Raw genomic sequence first — 21,058 nt, 5'->3', positions numbered from 1 at the left:
AGGATATTGCAAGTGGAGTCAAGTGAATAAGGCAAAATGTAAATAAGTAACTTCATGTAAATGAGTGTTCTGCAAATTAGACAATGACAGAAAATGAATTACACAATAATTAATGCCTTACACGCACAATGCTCTTTGAGACCCTAATTGTGTTTCAATGCACTTGACTATGTTTTATTAGTTTTAGTATCAGTGAGTAAGTATTAAAGCTAGTCTGTTCAAATGGTCCTAGGCATTAAATGTGGGACTATAGGACCCAATGGATAATTAATGGCATACAGAGACTTCCATATCTTTGTCACAAGATTGAGGTTGGTAGTCGACTGTACCTATTCTGTTGACAGAAGACTTTCACCACCATTGAATTCAGTTTTGTGAAAGTAGATAATATAAGCACATATCTGACTGCTGTCTGTCCTTCCATAGACCCAGTGCTGTCTAGGGCAACAAGGTGCTACAGTAATACAAAAAAATAATAATTTATAAAAAACAATTTCTTGTTCATTTTTCTATGCCACTTGAATTGCTTGCCTATGAGGGAAAATACTTTGGCCTATCTTTCTATGGGCTCATTTTCCTCTTCTTTTTTTTTCTAATTTTGTTTCTATGTGTTTGTATTGTTAATAGAATCATGCCAACCAGGAATAAAAATCAGCAGAAGAGTCCTTTTAACCCTGTAAATGCTACTACATCTGGGGCTCATAGTGGGACAGTGTCAAATATAAAGACTTATTTTTTCTCCTCTTGACCTACTACAGAAATCCTTTTGATATGAATAAGTAGAGTACAGATATTCTGCATTAGCACATGGATGGCCTTCAAAGCACCACTACCAATATTAATGAATAATTCATCATGAATCTCAGCAATGGGATGATTCAACCGTAGGCTACATCTGGATTGCTGGCAGTTCCATTAAAACATGTGAGACAGTTGATTAAGAAATACTGAAGGATGCTAAAGATTATAAGTACCAAACTGAGGAACTGGAAAATTGGGAATCACAATATAAAAATTATTGGATTTAAGGTTAAGTTCCCATGTCAGGCATCAGAGAGGGTCATGTATTGCTGGTGTTTAAAACTTTACAGCATTTTGGATAGCTAAAGAACCTTACCACTTCTGGAATCAATCTACATCCTTCCCAGCAAAATGTCCAGTATGGTGGAAGGTCATGGAGGAATGCTCTATGCTGCAGGGCAGCAACATGATTTTAAAGGCAGCAGAAATATCTGCCCTGTTTATTGTGTATGACAAGCTATGCAAATAACATGTAGAATTTTGCACAATTTTAAAATATTATACACAGAATTTTTGAATTTTTGGTACTGAACTCCCCCAGGAATAACTCTTGATCCTATAGTTTAATCAGAGATTGTTTTGACCTCTACTGCAAGTTAGAGCAGCCTTGGGGCTGTTTTAACTGGTCCCATAGGGCTGTTCTAGTCAGTATAATTCTGCTTACTTAAAATCAAGAGAGCTCAAAGTCTGTCTCATTCACTTGACTGGGAGGGCGGGGGAGCTGGGAGATGCTATTACTGAACCAGCCACAGTGTGTAAGGGGAATCCCCAGCTGCCTCATTAAAGCAACTTTTCTGGTTGCTTTGCCCTGAGCAGCACAAAGAAATTAGAAAGGGGACCACAGATTAGTCCATTATGTGTAAATGCTGGATATAAGGCACATGTGGCTTTTACTCTGCCTTGCATTTTTATTTTTTCTTGCAAAGTTAGCAGCATTTGTCTAATCTGTTTGAAAGGGTATCTCCTTCAACTCTTTAGTTTTTAAATGCCTCTTTGTGATACAGTGAAATAACTTTTCCCCAGGTTATCATCAGTTGCGAATATGGGATGAGACTGGTGGCAAGCAGGTGTGCTGACAAGTTTGTCTCTGTTTAGCTTTGCTTATGCCTCATTCAGAGTGTTATTTCTTAAAATATAGTGCCATGCAGAAGGATAACGAGTTCATACTGCAGCAGGTCCATTCTTAATTTGCTTTTGGAGTTCTGATTTCTCCAAATAGATCTACTCATCAAATAGAGAACTATAACATGTGCTGTTATATGCAACTGCACATAATTTTGTTTAAAAAGCAAGTACATTGAGATCATTAAGGATGCATTATTAAGCAGTCTAAAGATATCCAAATAAAGTTTATAATTGTTACTTTAACTCTAGGACTTTATGTATATGTATTCACGGGTTTTAATTAAATGATCACACAGTTTCAAATAATATAATGCAATATCTTACAGTGTTTTCTAAGGGCTTGGATACACATCTTGAAACACAATGTTACTTGCATGTGCCAGAAGACAGGAACCATTGAATCCATTCACAGTAAATAAGTGTAAACCATTTTACACATCATAATACAAATTAAGGGCCACACTCTTCTCACTCATGAGCATGTGATTCCAATGACATCTAAATAAGCAGAATTTAGTAGGGGGAGATAAGTTGCTAATAGGCTGAGTGACCTATCAATTTATGATTAATTAACTGATTAAAATAAAGTGATTGTTTTATTGAAAAAAATGCAAATATAATCCTCAGAAGAAAGTCCAGATAGGTTTAAGCATTAAATTTCAACTGCAAAGGCCTGTTGGGAATATAGGGAAAGTATTATATTCAAGCTCTTTATAATTCTGCTTCTACCACAAATCTCAAGCACTGTCCATAAGTCTGCAGGCCACGATTTTCAGAAAACAGGAGCATAAAGTGATGCTTATATACCATATTTAGGCCTGTAAATGACTGGCTAGATTTTCAAAAGCGCTGTTCACCACAATCACTGACAGCAATGACAGAGCACCCATTGACTTCTGTGGTGACATACCAGAGTCTCAGTAAGCGGAAGCTGCAGTGTTCGGCACTTTTGAAAATGTAGCCCCTTAAGGCACCTACCTAACTATTGATTTAGGTGACTAACTTTAAGCACCCACATTTAAAAATCTAGACTGTAGATAGGGTTGCCAGGTGTTCAGTTTTGAACCGGGCAGCCCAGTATTTGAGCTTTCTGTTCGGGAAACAAATTGAGAAAATATAAATGTCCAATATTTTCTAAATAAGATGTAATGTAGATTGTGTTGTAATGTCAAGTATATCCGGTATTTTTGTTGAAACAATCTGGCAACCTTAACTGTAGATGATAATGGACACGTTTTAGTTGCTGATGTTGTTTTACCAGAACTTTTCAGGGTTTATGCCTGAGACATTTCATTTAGCATACTCTAGGGAAAGGCATTTCAACATTTCTGGTGAATTTTTGGTATATTATTGCATTAAGGTGATTGATATAGAGTGTATAGCATTTTCTCATTTAATTTTTCTTTGTGACGTGCAATAAAACATCGTTAGTATATTGTATGTTCCTTATAATTTTCCATATGTAAGGAGTAAACTCTTCCATATATGAGCTTGTGGAGCACAAAGGAATTCTTTCTACTTCTTCAAAGATAAACCTTTAAAAAAAATTCTTAAACTAATTCCAATAGTGTTCTGAGTCCCAAATTCATTCCAAATCACCCTTCATTTCTGTAGAGCTTTATGCCTACTGACTGTTAAAAAGCAGCCTTTACATTACAAAGCTGCAGCTTAGTTTCATGAAGCACTAAGCTGAGGCAACTATTGAAAATCACTCAACCAGTACTAGCCAAATATACCCATTAATCAGTGCTATTTGCCTCTTAAAGTTAGGACCTAATCCCTAATGTGATCCCTAAGAAGCCTCTGCTTTATTTTTGGTTTTTTGCCCTTGGAGTCTTCTACTTCTTCACCATAGAAAACAATGCTCACCTCCCCCTGTTAGTTGTGTCACACCCAAAATTATTAGCAGAACTAGAGGGATCAGTTTAGATCAAATAAGAGCTCAACAGAGACCCAAAGCAGACCTTGTGGAGGTTTGAAAAAGTTTGATTGCTTTTTATTTTTTCATTTTTGCCTAGTTCTGTACATTCATGTTCCTGCCCAGACTAGAAGAGGAAATTTTGAAATACCATGAGGAAGGGAATTTAGGGTTTGCCATGAGAAAGGCAGGATTGTCAGTCTAAGCAGAAGCAGGAAGTACTGAAAATCTCACAAGGTCTCTTGTACACATGAGCTTTTCAGTCCAGTTATGTAAACATAGGCTGAAGAATTTTGTAGAAGCAGCACCCAAACATTTATTAAGAGGGAGTGTTGATCTCTTTGGGCAGTTGTGCAAAAAGGCACATCATGTATGCATAACGTAAAAGACAGTCCCTTTTGCAGGTCAGAAGTTCCAGAGAAACACTATAAATATTATATATTTGTATGTGGTGGCACAAAAACAACAACACCCACTCCCCCAATCAGGACTCTATATTATACCCAGCCCAAAGCAACAGACAGTCTCTATCAAAAGACAAATTAACTCTCCTGTGGGCCTGCTACTATTAGATTTTGTGGGGCTCCTGGGAGCTTGACATATGGAAGTGGACTCAGGGCTGGTGAAGGAGACTGACGTGCGGGAGGGGGTGCGGCTCTGGCTAGGGGTGGGCTCTGGGGTAGGACCAGGGATGGGACAAAGGTGGGGTACAGCAAGAGGTTTGGGTGTGGGTTCTGAGTGAGAGTTTGGGAGTAGGAGTGAGCTCACGGCTGGGACAGGGTGCAGGTGGAGGTGTGGGGTCTGGCAGGGATCCAGGAGACTGGAGTAACAGATGGGAGCATAGGAGGAGGTAAACTTCAGCCAGGAGGCGCTTACCTCAGGCAGCTCCTTGTCAGCAGGGCTCAAGCCAGAATCCCTGTTTGCCCTGGGCTTCACGCTGCTCGGCTCCCCAGGGTGCTTGCACATCCGACCTCTTGGCAGAGGAGCCAGGCTGCTTTGAGTAGGGTATGCTGCCTATGCCTGCAGGTGCCATCCTCCCAGTTCCCATTGGCTGTGATTCCTGGCCATTGGGATCTGTGGAGCCAGCACGGGAAGCAGAGGCAGCGTGCAGAGATTCCCAGAATACTATTCAGCTAGGAGAAGCTGGGGTGCCCTTATCCCAAGGCACTGGACTGCAGCCCCTATAGCCCCTGCATTAATCCAGCCCTATTCCTAACCCATCCATGATGCTTCAAATTAGCAACCAATAGGAAGGTGTTACCCCAAAGCAGTCCCTGAAACACTTGTGGTTTTCCCATATTTAATGCTTATCCACCCCTTCCTCCACCATAGCAACTACTGACACTCCAGGACTGTGAAGATTTTCCCATACTATAGGCTCTGTTTCACTGCTGTGATCTGATATTTAATTTGGGCCAAATCCTGCATTGATTTATACCCTGTGCAATTTCATTGACTTTACTGAGATGTCTAGGATATAAAACAGCAAAGAATTTAGTCCTTTTTCTGCAGTCATTTAAAAATACATATAATCTTATAGAAGGAGTTTATTCTTTAAGATTAATTAAACCTTTTGTTAAAGATAGTTGAAGTTTTTGAATAAAAATTGGTTATTTTGAAAACAAAAATTCCTTAAAGTTGTTTTTCAAATACGTCTATTTGTGTCCTACTGAAAACAAAAAAGCAAAATTAACAATGTTGTTTTGGGATCTTGGGGTAAGTTGTTTGTTCCTCTCCTTCTGATCCTTGTTTTTTTGGGGAGGTGGGGGAGCTCTTCATTTTTTCAATTACAGATGGGAAAGGGAAGAAAAAATTGGGGGATAGGAAGAAATAGGAAAATAATGGGAGAAAAAACCTCAAACTGAATGTTTTCTAAACCAAAACTTTTTGGTTAAAAACTTCACAATACTTTTTCAGGGGGAAAAATCGGTTCTTTTTGAAAATTTTGTAACCTTTTAAAATGTCTGTGATTCTCTCCTCTAGCTTCTCTTTTCCCCACTTTTTTCATCCGGCTATATCGCCTATGTTGATCAGCACCCTCAGTGCCTCAACCAGCAAGTATATTATTAAAAAATAATGGACCTAATTCTGTTCTCTTACAGTTGGCAAACAAATCACTTCAATGTGTTGTAACCAAGAACAAAATCTGAACTATTATTATTTTATGAGGCCACATCCTGTCACCTTTCATGACATTCAGTAGCGCCTTTCTGCATAAGTGGTTCCATTGGTTTCAATGGGACTACTGTACTTGCAATGTGAGGTTCTACTCAGCATCAGTAGGAGTAACAGAATCTGTGGAAGTAGGCCTATATGGCCCTGAATCTATGATACTTGCATAAGAGGAAATGAAAAGCATCATTAAATTTACCTCCTAATGATTGTGTCTGTATATTATAGTACTTGAGGTAACTTTTCTTCTTGATGGATTTTTATTACTTGAGAAAATTTAATACACAGAATATTATACAAATAGATTTTTGCTTTTAAAAAGTAACCTAAAAGCATATGTTCAAAACAGTTTTCACTTGGTTTTATATGAATATTGTAGTATGCTAACCTGCAACGGAAGTTTCTACTTTCTGCAATAATTTAAACTGAGGTAAAAGGAATTCTAGTTATGATGGCTTTCTTATTCACTGTACTTTATGCCTTTCCTTCCACTTAAAAGAGCCAGCTCCAGGAAGACATTTATTAAGGAGCAAGAGTTAAAAATGACTCCCTGGTGGTACATATATAACTTCCGTGTCAGTTTGCTCAGTTTATAGGTCAAGTTTATTTCATAATGAAAGGGGGGGAAATGGGGCTGTTACAACACAGGTGCTGAAATCTCAGTCACTGTTCCAGAGCAATGTGAAACTCATAAATCATGACTCCCTCACCAATCAGTCAACATGGAAGATTCCTTCAATATTCTGAATCTCTTATTTTGCTCAGTGTGTCATCTTGTGGAATTCCTGGAACACTGTTGCGTCCTGATTGGCAGATGAAGAGAAGATTCTGGTGGAATAATCCATTACAGTAGGGGATGATTCATCTTTAAAAAAAATCAAAACAATAGCACTGAACACTAGATCACAATTCCATGACACATACCATTAAAGAGACAATTACTTAGTCTTAAGAGAGATTTTCTAATTACAAGTTTTCACTTGTGGCAGATGTACAGAAGCTTTTGCTATTAAGCTATCACAGCTTAAAAAGTGGTGGCATATAACTATTCATATCCTAAATTAATGGAGATTGCCTATCTCCTAGAACTGGAAGGGACCTTAAAAGGTAATTGAGTCCTGTCTCCTCCCTTCACAGCAAGACCAAGTACCATCCCTGACAAATTTTTGCCCCAAATCGCTAACTGGCCTCTGCAAGAATTGAACTCATAACCCTGGGTTTAGCAGGCCCATACTCAAACCACTGAGCTATCCTCCCTATTTATATAATTTCTTGGCTATACATGGGTATTTTTTTCAACCGGTAGAGCTATCTGTCTCTTTCAAGCTAACTCTGAGTTAGCATTAACAGTGAGCAAACACCAACACAAACCAAAAATGTTTATTCTGAGGGCTGAATTTGTTTTCTATACCTAAAGCTATACTCCGTGTCAATATGCCAAAAGGGAATTTACATTTTGTGCAGATGATTTTGATGGCTCATATGTGCAGCTGGATCTTGGCATAAATTATCTTAATAAATCAAAATAACATCATAATAAATGCTTTGAACTTAAACTGTTATTAAATAGTAATTAAATCATGAAGTGATCCTTAAATGGGTAATGTTACTAATAGTGAAAATGGCAACATAATACTTTTAATTTCCTCAGCTGATAAGAGCCCACTCAGAGGGATGACGGCTACCTACTGACTCATCTCAGAAATATCTCCCATAAGACTTGGTAGTTCCCATTGAAGCAAATGAGAATTAGAGTTTAGGTCCATAGTACTGAGAGGGTTTTTTTACAGCCAGGTCTTCTGTCAAAGCAGACCTACCTTGATGCAGCTTAGCTTGTGAAAACTGATAGGATCAATGCACAAAGTGACATGCCTGCAGGTGTTTTTTGAACAGATGGTTTTAGTTAGATAAAAATCATCACTTTTAGTTACCTTTGGGCCTGATATTGTGAGGTGCTAATCTCTTTCAACTGCTGCTGAAATCAATGGAAGCTGAATGAGCTCAACATTTCAAAAGAATAGGCCCAGAACTATATCTGTGTTTCCAGAGATTTCTAGAACACCAGATATTTAACATGTACAAAACGTAAGTCCTTCCAGGAATCAATAACTAGGCATTAGACACTAATATGAGCATATTCTACTAGCAAGTCAAAGAAGTGATGGCTTATATGGGCCCACAAAAAACACTTTTAAATTAAGCATAGGAAGGAGCACATGTACAATATACTCCAAAATATAGCACATTTTCATTTTCCAGCTTCATTTTTTAAAATTCTTTTTCTTTCATTAGAGACCTCTGTCTCACAATGAAGAACCAAAAATAAAAGTTCTAACACAATGACCCCTCCTTTGAAATTCTGAGATTCAGCAAGGGGGTAGCATGTCTCTCTCTAAGTTGCTGGCCAAATGAAAGAGTGGTGGCTCACATTAGCCAGTGAGACCAAGAAGCAGAAGGTGCAAATCCTGGATACAGTTGAATGCAAGACATGGAAGAGACTCAGGCAGAAAAGACATAAGATACAAGGGACCCCAGAGGCTCCTATATTGAACTTGTACCAGGCCAATTGTCCCTAGATGATCCTATAACAGACGTCCTGTCTCCAAGAACCCTCAAAATTATCTTCAGACTGTACCCAGATAACAGTGAGAACAGTTGTGAAAGCCTGAGATCTGGAAAGATCATCTTCTCTTCAACTAGCAAGCCTGGAAGGAGAATGAGTGAAATAAAACAACTCGGAATAACGGAAAATCAGAGAGAACTCCCCATGCAGGAGAACCAAGTTTCAAATCCTAGTGGCTCTGAAAAATTAACATGGAACTGACAGAACAGTGCCGAAGGAGTAGGCTATATAGAAACTGATATAATCTTCCCTGAGGTATCCTCTGCACTAATCTTTGCCTGCTCCATGCCATTGCTCTGGACCATTCCAACAACCTCTCAGATCCACAATTATATTTCTCTTTCTTCTTTCAGGACCAAGCCAAGTTATCAGCGCTTCATGAGCAGCATGCCTCAAAGCTTTGCACCAAAAAATATAGGCCTGTCAATGGAACGATTCTTCATACACACACAAAATCCACTCTAAACCTACACATTACAGAGCCACTGTGGAGGGTGGAGAGTTCATGCAAAGAGATACCCTTCTCTTGCATTTCAGTACTCCAAATACTCCCTGTTCTCACACTTGCTATGATCAGCATGCGTCTGTTAAATTCAATCAAGCTATGCCAATTTCTAGTGTCTTAGCGTCAGGCCCTTTTTAATGGAGGTGGGGACAGTTTGGAAAGTAGCTGCTACAAACACTACTCCAACAACAGTCAGCTCTTTTTAATCATCAGAGTACCCTTAAACTAAAACTCTGATGTTAGTGCTGCCTTTAAATTAGGTCATGGCCTGGGTCTTGTAGATCCCTTAAGAGATTAACAAAGCTTTGGTTCTAATGGGGCCCTACAGAAAGAGACTTAAAAACTTAAAATGTCTCTTTCTGAATTACTTGATCTAATGATGGCCGAAGGCAAGTTTCCCCCAAAGCCTTATTAACTTTACAGTGCAAGATGCTGCCAGTTAGAATCAATGAGAAAGTTATAAGATTTTACAGCAGTTGAATACTGCAAAAGATGGAGAATTATTGTCTACTCTTTTTCCCAAAAGCACCTAGAGGTACTTTAAAATTACAGCTGTACCTTACAGAGATTATAAGGGCTCCCCCATACTTCTTTGTGATTAAAAGTTTTTTCCACTTAGCTCAGATGATGGTAAGAGCTTATTTTTTCAGAGGCAAAAGGCCATGGTTCCAATTCTGCTTTGTGTGATTTATCTACCAGTGTGTAACAATATATTTGCTGTGGGATAGCTTTTACTCATGTGTTTGTTTGTTTGTTTGTTTGTTTGTTTGTTTGTTCTGCAAAGTAGATGTACCAGAGTGATGGTGCAAGTGCACCTAACTAGCCCCTGCCCTGTCAGTGCCAATCAAGGGGAACAGATTGGGGCTGATGAAAAGGCCTGATGCTGGCCTGAAGACTGGCAGTACCTGCTAGCCTGAAGAGCCAAAGGTTATGAAGGCTGAGAAGGAGAAGAGGTATTGGTCAGTCAGGGAGAAAGTTGGAAACCTCCTAGCTGAAGACTGATGCGCTCTCTAAGAAAAGAAAATCCTGTAAATACTGCATATAGTTCAGCACTGGTGGTGGGACAAGCTTAGGCAAGTAAAGACATGTGGGAGGGTGTCCAGGAAGAGGGGCTGGTTGTGCACCCTGTTGCAGTAGGAAAAATAGGCATTTTGGCTTGAGTTTAGATACCATTCTCCTGAATGGAGGCACTCAATAGCACCCGCATAGTTAAGGTTGCAGTTAGAACTCTGTTACAGCATGTATTTTACAACTGTGTGCAGGAAAAGTGCCATTGTGATCACTTCATGAGTACACTAGGGCTACGTCTACACTGGCATGATTTTCCGAAAATGCTTTTAACAGAAAAGTTTTCCGTTAAAAGCATTTTCAGAAAAGCGCATCTAGATTGGCAGGATGCTTTTCTGCAAAAGCACTTTTTGCGGAAAAGCGTCCATGGCCAATCTAGACATGGTTTTCCGCAAAAAAAGCCCCGATCACCATTTTTGCGATCGGGGCTTTTTTGCGGAAAACAGTACTGTGCTGTCTACACTGGCCCTTTTGCGCAAAAGTCTTTCGGAAAAAGCATAGTATTTCCGGAAAAGCACTGACGATCTTACATGAGATCATCAGTGCTTTTCCGGAAATTCAAGCAGCCAGTATAGACAGCTGGCAAGTTTTTCCACAAAGGCAGATGATTTTGCGGAAAAACTTGCCAGTCTAGACACAGCCTAGAATTGTTTTTGAAAGCATGAAGACCTCTTTACTTGGTCAAGGCCATATACTCATTTGGAAATGGATGGGATCTGTTGCCAGTTCCAAAACACTCTAATTTATGGAGATATCATCCTAATCTGCATTCTGAAAAAGGGGGAGAGAGAGAGCTGGGGAGAAAGAAAGAGAGATCTCATGTTCCCTAAAACCTTCATGTCCAAGAAAGGCCTCAGTTTGCCTTTTGATAGCCCAAGGAGATTTTAAGAGTTGTTGGGAAGGCTAAGATATGGAAAAAGAGCACGCAGGTTAATTTGTTAGACTGATAAATTATGTAGTTATTTCAAGGACATCCCCATCAATACCCTCTTCAGGATTTCATGAAGGCAGATTTTGATAAGCTCAGAGAACTTGTAGGTAAGGTCCCATGGGAAGCAAGACTGAAGGGAAAAACAACTGAGGGGAGTTGGAAGTATTTCAAAGGGACGTTGTTAAGGGCCCAAAAACAAACAATTCTGCTGTGTAGGAAAGATAGAAAATATGGCAAAAGACCAGCTTGGCTTAACAAGGAGATCTTGCATGATCTCAAAATAAAAAAGGAGTCATATAAAAAATGGAAACTAGGACAAATAACAAAGGATGAATATAGGCAAGCAACACGGGAATGCAGGGGCAAGATTAGAAAGGCAAAGGCACAAAATGAGATCAAACTAGCTACAGGCATAAAGGGAAACAAGAAGACCTTTTATAAATACATTAAAAGCAAGAGGAAGACCAAGGACAGGGTAGGCCCACTGCTTAGTGAGGAGGGAGAAGCAGTAACAGGAAACTTGGAAATGGCAGAGATGCTCAATGACTTCTTTGTTTCGGTCTTCACCAAGAAGTCTGGAGGTGTGCCTAACGTAGTGAATACAAGCAGAGAGAGGGTAAGTTTAGAAGATAGGATACACAAAGAACAAGTTAAAAATCACTTAGGAAAGTTAGATGTCAGCAAGTCACCAGGTCCTGATGAAATGCATCCCAGGATACTCAAGGAGCTGATAGAGGAGGTATCTGAGCCTTTAGCTATGATCTTTGAAAAATCATGGCAGACAGGGGAGATTCCAGAAGACTGGAAAAGGGCAAATATTGTGCCCATCTATAAAAAGGGGAATAAGAACAACCCAGGAAACTACAGACCGGTCAGTTTAACGTCTGTCCCAGGGAAGATAATGGAGCAGGTAATTAAGGAAATCATATGCAAACACTTGGAAGGTAATAAAGTGATAGGGAATAGCCAGCATGGGTTTGTGAAGAACAAGTCATGCCAAACTAATCTGATAGCTTTCTTTGATAGGATAACAAGCCTTGTGGATAAGGGAGAAGCGGTGGATGTCATATACCTAGACTTTAGTAAGGCATTTGATACGGTCTCGCATGATATTCTTATTGATAAACTAGGCAAATATAACTTAGATAGGGCCACGATAAGGTGGGTGCATAATTGGCTGGATAACCATAGTCAGAGAGTTGTTGTTAACGGTGCTAAATCCTGCTGGAAAGGGATAACAAGTGGAGTTCCGTAAGGGTCTGTTTTGTACTGTTCAATATCTTCATCAATGATGTAGATATTGGGATAGAGAGTACGCTTCTTAAGTTTGCAGATGATACCAAACTGGGTGGGGTTGCAACTTCTTTGGAGGATAGGGACATAATTCAAAATGACCTTAGCAAGTTAGAGAAATGGTCAGAGGTAAACAGGATGAGGTTTAATAAAGAGAAATGCAAAGTGCTCCACTTAGGAAGGAACAATCAGTTCCATACATACAAGATGGGAAGCGACTGTCTAGGAAAGAGCATGGCGGAAAGGGATCTAGGGGTCATAGTGGACCACAAGTTGAATATGAGTCAACAGTGTGATGCTGTTGCAAAAAAAGCAAATATGATTCTAGGTTGTATCAACAGGTGTGTTGTAAGCAAAACTCATGAAGTCATTCTGCCGCTCTACTCTGCACTAGTTAGGCCTCAGCTGGAGTACTGTGTCCAGTTCTGGGCTCCACATTTCAAGAAAGATGTGGAGAAATTGGAAAGGGTACAGAGAAGAGCGACAAGAATGATTAAAGGTTTAGAGAACATGACCTATGAAGCCAGGCTTCATGAACTGGGCTTGTTTAGTTTGGAAAAAAGAAGATTAAGGGGGGACATGATAGCGGTTTTCAAATATCTAAAAGGGTGTCACAAGGAGGAAGGAGAAAATTTGTTCCTCTTGGTTTCTGAGGACAGGACAAGGAGTAATGGGCTTAAAGTGCAGCAGGGGAGGTTTAGATTGGACATTAGGAAAAAATTCCTAACTGTCAGCGTGGTCAAATATTGGAATAAATTGCCAAGGGAGGTGGTGGAATCTCCCTCTCTGGAGATATTTAAGAACAGGTTAGATAGACATATGTCAGGGATGGTGTAGACGGAGCTTGGTCCTGCCTTGAGGGCGGGGGGCTGGACTCGATGACCTCTCGAGGTCCCTTCCAGTCCTATTATTCTATGATTCTATGATTCTATGATTTGCTTCTTACTCCTCTGCAAGGATAAATAGTGGAGCAGAAGTAAAATAAAGAATTAAGAAATAACAAATATCTTGCCATGTTAGCTGATAACAAAAAGCTGATAAGAAAATACTAGAAAAAAATATACCATATCCAAGTGCTGGGCAAATTAGACTTTCCAGGAGATAAACTAATGAATGTAATCCATTGACAATCAACTTTAGACATGATAGAGAACATAATGGGCACGAGTAAAAATAGTCATGGTCATGTTCCTTTGAAAAGAATGAAATGGGAAATGGCTTCTAGAAGACTACTATATGGATCCCCCATTCAAAGGAGATGATTATCGCTAACATGCAAACTAGAAAACTTCCACTCAGCAGTATCTCTTGGGGGGCCTCTCCAGCACCATCTCTACTGGCATATTTTTGAGAAATTGGCCCTAGCCACAGAGCCATTCAGTTTCTAAGGTGTTTGTCTAACTCCTTCCAACCATAACATACATCTTTCTATGTCTCTTCCACAAACACATTCTCCCTTTTCTTCTTTCTTAACATGATAGTTACCCAATTCATTTTTTTCTCTCAATAACTATCTTGTTCTGCCTCTTACCTATGCATGTAACTTCTACAGCAAGGTTGTGTAGGTGGCAATATAGCCTGAAAGTAAGAATTATGTAACCACTAAAATGATTTTCCAGGGGTTGTAGTGGATTCTGGACAAAGATTGAACTAGAAGCATATATTTTAGGGGAAAAATCAAACAGGAATCAAGTCATTGTCTGTGTTATACAGGTCAGACAAGATGATAGCAATTGTCCCTTCTGGCATCATAATCTATGAGGTTATGCCTATACTGCAGAGTTTTTTCAGAAAAACGGTCATTTTTCTGAAAAACTTCACTTACATTCACACTGCAATTGTGTTCTTTTGAAAAAAGAAATCAAAAGAACAGAGGGTTTTTTCCAACATTGGTAAACCTCTTTCTATGAGGAAGAAGCCTTTTCCCAAAAGAGCTCTTTCAGAAAAAGGTGTGTGTGGATGGGAAAGAAGGAGTTCTTTTGAAAGAAGAGGAAAGAGGAAAAAGCACAGGTGCCCTGATGGTCACTCCATCCATAATAATCACAGCTTAAATGTGAGATAGCGTTCATTCAGTGTGGACGCTATCTTTCCAAAAAGCAGACTGCTTTTTCGATGTGCTTTGGCAATGTAGACCGTCTCTTTCAGAAGAAATTTTTTTGGAAGATCTCTTCCGGAAAAGCTTCTTCCGAAAGAAGCCTATAGTCTAGACATAGCCTCAGTCAGTGGATTCCATCATGTTGTCTTCTGCTTTGGTCATCTAACTCCATTGTTTATCTTGGTGGTGAGGCTATGGTGTATTAGTGATGTATACTTTGCAACCACTTATTTAAAAAATACTATTATACTTTTTCTTCCATGCCCTTCCTCCTCTTGTTTCCCAAGAAGACTATAAATGTGGATGCCTTCTTTCATGACAAAAATATTATTTGTCTGTGTTGCTCATTATTTGTGTGACCTGTCTCACTTTATGTAAATGAAGATCTGTCCAGAACTGTTATTCAGATCCTTTTGATACAAAGATATTTCCTACTAGATTGTTGTTTAGAACTCCAAAATAGTTAATACTACACACTTAGTACTAACCCTAAAATACAAATTAACCTAAAATAATGGCATTTTGTAATAGATGTGGTACAGACTGCTAGACTAAAAGAACATTATTTATAGCTCCAAAAATCTCTTTTTGAATGACAGGTTATAATGAAAAGAATTAAATGTATTTTCTAACATATATAAAGAAATCCTCACAGTTGGATCTGAATGTTCCATATATATGGGGTTTCCATGTATAAAACCTTTAGATAATCTATTTTATATGAGCACACTGCTCATGTTGAGCAAATTCAATGTACAATGTGGTCACTGGTCAAAATAAACAGATCTTACATCTCATAATTAAAACTTCAGTATCTTCCATGAGAGATCTTTTGTATTCATTCACAGCAATACCCTGCAGCACTGGGGAGATATTCAAAATATGGAAGTTATTTTAAGTATTACAAAAGATGTGAACGTTTTTATCAATCCTCCGTTAATATCTACAGTGCTTATATAAGGAAATGGACAAGACAATTTACTTTTTAAAACATCACTGGGTGTGTTCTGTTCTGATAAAAGTAATAATCAGATACATTTCTCTTGGGTTAACCATCTGGCTTTATGCTATTTTACCACCTTGGAGACATAACTTCCTAATGACCCCTAGCAAAAATGTCAAGGATTGGCATAAATCTTGCATGACCAAACATTTTTAAACCCAGTGCAGTGCGGAATGGTAAACATTTAACCAGAGGAAAACTCTCATTCTCTTTTCTCTTCATATACATTAAACCATGTATTTATTTTAACAAGAGGGACTGCATTCCAACACCTGGCACCTCACACATCTTGGCTTTTCTCCTTCTCAACTGGAAACCTTGAGGATGAGGAGGAAACTAACTCGGGCTAGTTACTAAGTTAAATAAGATCTCTATGATCTGTAAGACCTGAACTAGTGTAAAGGGAACACAGAGAGAGGACCCCGGGTCTTCTTTGTCTGTTTCAGGCATGGGAAGTGACCGTCTCCCGAGTTTGCCTCAGAGAGCTAAACTGGTCTGGAGCAGGGAGCTGCCTGTTTACCCAGGAGGGCTCTGCTGATAGCACGTTACTTTAGTTTACTTTGCTTTGCTTGAGTTTATTGTAAAGGGGTAAAGTTTTCGGATTCATCACGTGACCCTGACAGGTCCTGCCTATTGAGAGCCAGACCACCCACATGGAGGACGATGGAGCTGCTTAATAGAAACAGGCATGTAATTGTGAGCCTTTCCAGCACTCTGCAGAATGCCTGCAACCTAGGAGGATTATTTTTTTACACTTTCAGTTCCTTTTGGAGGAAAAAAAAGGAACAAGGAAGCGAAAAGAAAGAAGGGGGGAAAAACTGATGTAACCTCAAAGTCTGCCTCTGCTCTGAATGAAATTTAAAAAACCCACCAGATCACCAATTCCCACCGAGGTGCTCCACATGAGAAGGGGGAAGATGCTGGTAAGCAAAAGCTGATCTTTCCAGTTTAAACCAAAAAAAAAATAGCAATAACGTGTCTCCTTCTCCGGAGTAAGCTCGTGGCAGATGGCAAAAATCTGACGGAGATGGGGTCTGCTTCGCTGGGGAAGCAGAAAGAGGACCGGGGGTCGAGGAGGGAGCAACCTGGCTTGTGTAAAAAGCAGGAAGGGAGCAGAGGAGTCTGTATGGCTGACTATTACACTGCTCAAGATAGGAGGGTCCCTCGAATAGTTCCTCTCCCTGAGCCGGATGGTGGTGATGGAATTGATCAGTGATTTTTCACGCGGGGGGGGACGGGACTCTCGGATCCCATTTTCACGCTTGGAAGGGTCGCCACCCTGGCTTCTGTTTATCAGTCCCCTCTGGGCTCCTGAATCCAGGCGAGGGGCAGATTCTTTTCCTTCTGTGACTGATAATTGCTGGGCACCACGTTTGAATAAAAGAGCTTTTCTATAAATTAATATGTCTCTACAGTCTTGTCATATGCTCAGATCAAATGTCCTTAAAGGTCTAGTGTCAAACATACGAGAAACAAGGAGATCCTAGCTAGTGAGGCTCTCACCTAATGTGGTGCCTAGTGAATGCAGCTCATAAGACCAGATCCTGTGCTTCATGGCCAGGGGAAAGCCAATGGGAGTCTTGACTGGGCGAGGACTGAGAGTGGAACTGCAGAAAGGGCGAAGTTGAGACACTGAATGTATTTTGCAGGTGTGGGGGGAATTTAAGTCGTATCTTGTTAGTGGACTCGTTCCAGGTCTTTACTCCTGATATACATTCAGAGCACACATCAACATTTTTGAGCTTTTGTGATGTCAGGTCTATTCTGTGGAATCAGGAAGCCATTTGTTGTGTATTAATCTTGCTACTCCTTTGAAGTAAAGATGCGTACTAAAAGCACTTTTGGAAAGTCACTCCTGTAGTGGCATAATCTGTCAGTTCAAATCTCAGCCTCTTGCATATTTTCACATTTTGTTACTGAAACAGCCTGCCCCCAAAGAATGCAAACTTGCATTGTAAACTAGGAAGCCAATCTTTGTTGAACAACACAACATCTGTGGCCAAAAGAACACCCTCTGGTAGTTTGCATTTCTTTTACTTAATCAAGGCAAAGTAGATCCTTTTAAAATACTTATAGCCATGAGACTTTGTATTTTATCCTTACAGTTCAGAATAAATGTTCGTAACCAATTCACAAAATGCTGAAAAGTAGGACTATACAGCAGGGACTGTCTGCCCCTATGACTACAGTGTTGGAACCAGTTATGTGTCGTGTGTGTGTATATATATCAAAAAAGCAACAACAAGGTTATAAGATAGCTCTAGCGTCAATAAAATTGACCCAATCGCTGATGCCAGTATAACATATACTCCTTGTGGCTACGTGTGCCAGGTTGTAACTGACATAAGACAGTGATAGTAATCAAGGATAGCATTCAAAACGAACAGTTCATTATAGCATATCCAGGTTTTACATCACCTGGTATATTCAATAATATACCTATGTTCTAAATACACTGAATCAGTAGAAGACTGTACCCGAGAGTGCACTGCAGAATATAGTCCCATTTCTGGAAAATGGGCTGCAAAATGTGTGGCGTTGTAGAAAAATGACAAATTAAAACTTGAAGCTAATGTGGATATCTACCACCCTCCAGTCTAACAGCATTTACCAGTTCTAGATCGGAGGTCTTTCACATCATTTCAACACCAGTCTGATAGGTGTATCTAATTTCTGGTTAGGGCTATTAGAGTCATTGTGTAGCTAGATTATAATCTGACAATATATCTGAACAGGAGTCAGCATTTGGGGGAGGGTCCTTTAAAAATCTATTTGCTTTCCAGAGCCGGTAGATGGAAAACTGACAAGGCAGCCCACTCTGAATTAAAATGTCTTGGTTTCCCCGTTTTATCTTTATTTCTCTCTCTCTTCCTCTCTCGCTCTCTCTCACACACACACCTTTTATTTTCTTTTGCCTTTGCCACAGTGTATAAAGCCCTATTGAGACATGTAGGCGTGATGTGTAAACCGGATTAGCAGTATGAAAGAAAGACACACAATGAGCCTGAATTGTTTTACTTCCTTTTCATTTCTCACGCCTATATCTCTAATAAATTTGTTGCTCCAGCAGTGGGTCAAAGGGATCGTGTAGCTCAGCTTTTTTCCTGCAAGACCCGATGGCAGAGATCATGAAAATGAATGGCCCTGCCTTCTGCCGAATGCAAAAGCCTGGAAGATATAGTTACAGAGCCATGATGTTGTCCAGAATGGCTACACGCTCTTCACTGTAACTTCCCATTTCTGTGCCCATTAAAGTAATGCAAGAGACGGGACATTTTGCCAGAAAAAGAATCCGTTTTGAAAACTATTCGGGTTTATAAAGCTTAAAAAGCCTTCAGCAGAGAGGATGGCAAGGGTTGGGCTCGCCTCCAGACTTTAGAGCCAGAGAACTGTTGCTACCCTACAACTGCTGGTGTGGTTCCCAGCTTCCAGGGCTGCTCACCCTGCTGAACTTGCTTGTGCCTCGTGCTGAATGCAGAGGTCTGTGGGATTCTGGTGGCACATTACCCCGCAGCTCTGTACGGATGGAATGCCTGCGCTCCTGGGCTTATGCTGTAGATCCCTCATTTGCTCTTTGTGGCGTGCGGAGCAGCTTTCCATTAAAGGAGATCAGGGGTAATTAGCCGCATTGTTTTGACAAGTTGGCTCGAGCAGTTCCTTTTCTTGCAGTCCTGAGGAAGGGGTGGGGGTGGGGTTGGGGGGAAGAACAGTGTTTGATTCATGCTGCCTGGTCCTTTCCCAAGCCCTGAGCACTTTTTTAGAATGTCTCCCTACAGAATGTCGTTCCCTGCATGTTTCAGCCACTCGCCTGTAAAAACAAATAGATAGATGTAGAAGTTGTGATAACGAAGAGTTTATTTAAAGGGAGGGAGTGATCAGATGAAAATTAAAATATAGGCTCTGTGATGTAAAATGTGGTCTGATTCTTGGCAGCAGCCAGCCTATCACAGGAGATTTCAGACCAGAAACAGACCTCCAGTCTAGCACGATTGTGTCTGAGAGGCAAAACCCAATAAAATCTACAAAACCAAAGGCAATTTAGTTTATTACAAGTCGGTTTTATTCTGCCGCAGTCCAATGCTCCGCTGTCTCATAACATCCGAACAAACAATCTGTACTGCAGGTGTTTTATTTCAGTGTCGTTTCTGTGTAAATGTAACCGGATGCTACAGTGAGTGCAGTGTTCTTTATGGTGTGGCCCACAAGAGGTTGAAAAGCTGGAAAACTCACAAAAATCGATTTAATTTATCTCCTAGCCATTATTAACACATATTAGAGCTGATGCTCACTTTATTTGGGGAAATGTGAAGCTCTGACTTCTTCGAATTTGTACTGAAAAATTCAGCTTTTTGAACAGAAGATTATATAAAATGTAGAGCATCCTAAGACCGTCCAGATGGAGGTTATGAGTGTTTGTCCAAATTCCTGAGGTTTTGCCACACAAGTTTGCAGTGAACATACACAGGGAAAGGCAAGGTGTAAAGGATTTCAGGCAAGAAGTGCCTCCCTACCAGCCTCTTTAGCAGGCAGGCCTTCATCCCTAAAGACAGCTCTATATGAAATCTGTGGGATCCTTGTGATTTGTGGAAATAAAAAAAAAACTGGTGTCGAGCCACAGTTACATGCACAGGGCATGCATATTAAAGCCAACAATGCTTACAAATGTAAATAAGGGCAGATTGATTAGGAACAACATTATCGCTGGGAATGTAGCACTCGCATGCATCAGCAATGAGGCAAATTGGGGGCAGCCACTTCTCCGACCACCCAAGTTGAGACAGACTTTTTACACTGACACTTCTTCCTTTAAAAAAAATTGCAGAAACAAGGCCAATTAGATCCCTGCAGTAATTCATCTCCTGTGTATGAAAAAAACAGACCACAGGGAGAGAGGGGAGATTAAGATAGTGCTTGTTAAATCTGAGTCTTCAAATTGAGTTTTGGAACCAGTAGCAAGAATTTATGAGCATGGAGCTATTGTGTGAAATGCTGAAAAGTTAGCCTATCACACAGGAGGAAACCTGAGGATTTGAGGTATTTAAACGTTAAAGAATGACGTTCAACTGGGTTAAAATTAAAGTGAAACTAAGCTAAAATGCTTGCATGCCAACGTTTCTCCCCCACTCCCGATTAAAACTAGAGGCTTGAATGATAGCAACATTATCGATTTCTAATTAGATGGGGAGCAGTTAACGTTCTCAATCAGTAACTATGGAACAACAGTTTCATCTACTACATAATGGAGATATCAGTTTCCATCTGAAAAGGGTTGTTTTTAGTTTATGCGTTCCTGCCCCCTGTGAAGCTGGGGATGTACAAACAAGCCAGTGTGTAAGATAAGATAGTCGTGGTCGCATTTTTAAAAGTTCTAAGCACCTCCAGACCTGAGGCCAACAACAGAGTAGTAAAAGTTGTGAAAAAAAATGTCGGTGATATCACCAAATGACTCTTAGGACTTTGGATCTCTGATCAACTAACTGCGATGACTTAACTTTATTACAACTACCTACATTCACTAGAATAA

General features: G+C 40.0%; 1 protein-coding gene across 1 annotated transcript in view; it reads left to right on the top strand.

Annotated features, from left to right (window-relative positions):
* The first annotated feature begins 16,234 nt into the window (after window positions 1-16,234).
* PTCH1 (patched 1) overlaps window positions 16,235-21,058 on the top strand; it is a 90,353-nt gene continuing 85,529 nt past the window's right edge. The window contains exon 1 of the mRNA XM_075931823.1: window positions 16,235-16,457. Coding sequence (XP_075787938.1) covers window positions 16,386-16,457 — 72 coding nt within the window. The 5' untranslated portion in view covers window positions 16,235-16,385. The remainder of the gene's footprint in view (window positions 16,458-21,058) is intronic.

Source organism: Pelodiscus sinensis, chromosome 6, assembly GCF_049634645.1.
Source record: "Pelodiscus sinensis isolate JC-2024 chromosome 6, ASM4963464v1, whole genome shotgun sequence".
NCBI classification, from domain to species: domain Eukaryota; kingdom Metazoa; phylum Chordata; order Testudines; family Trionychidae; genus Pelodiscus; species Pelodiscus sinensis.
This window is presented reverse-complemented; position numbering and strand designations above follow the sequence as displayed.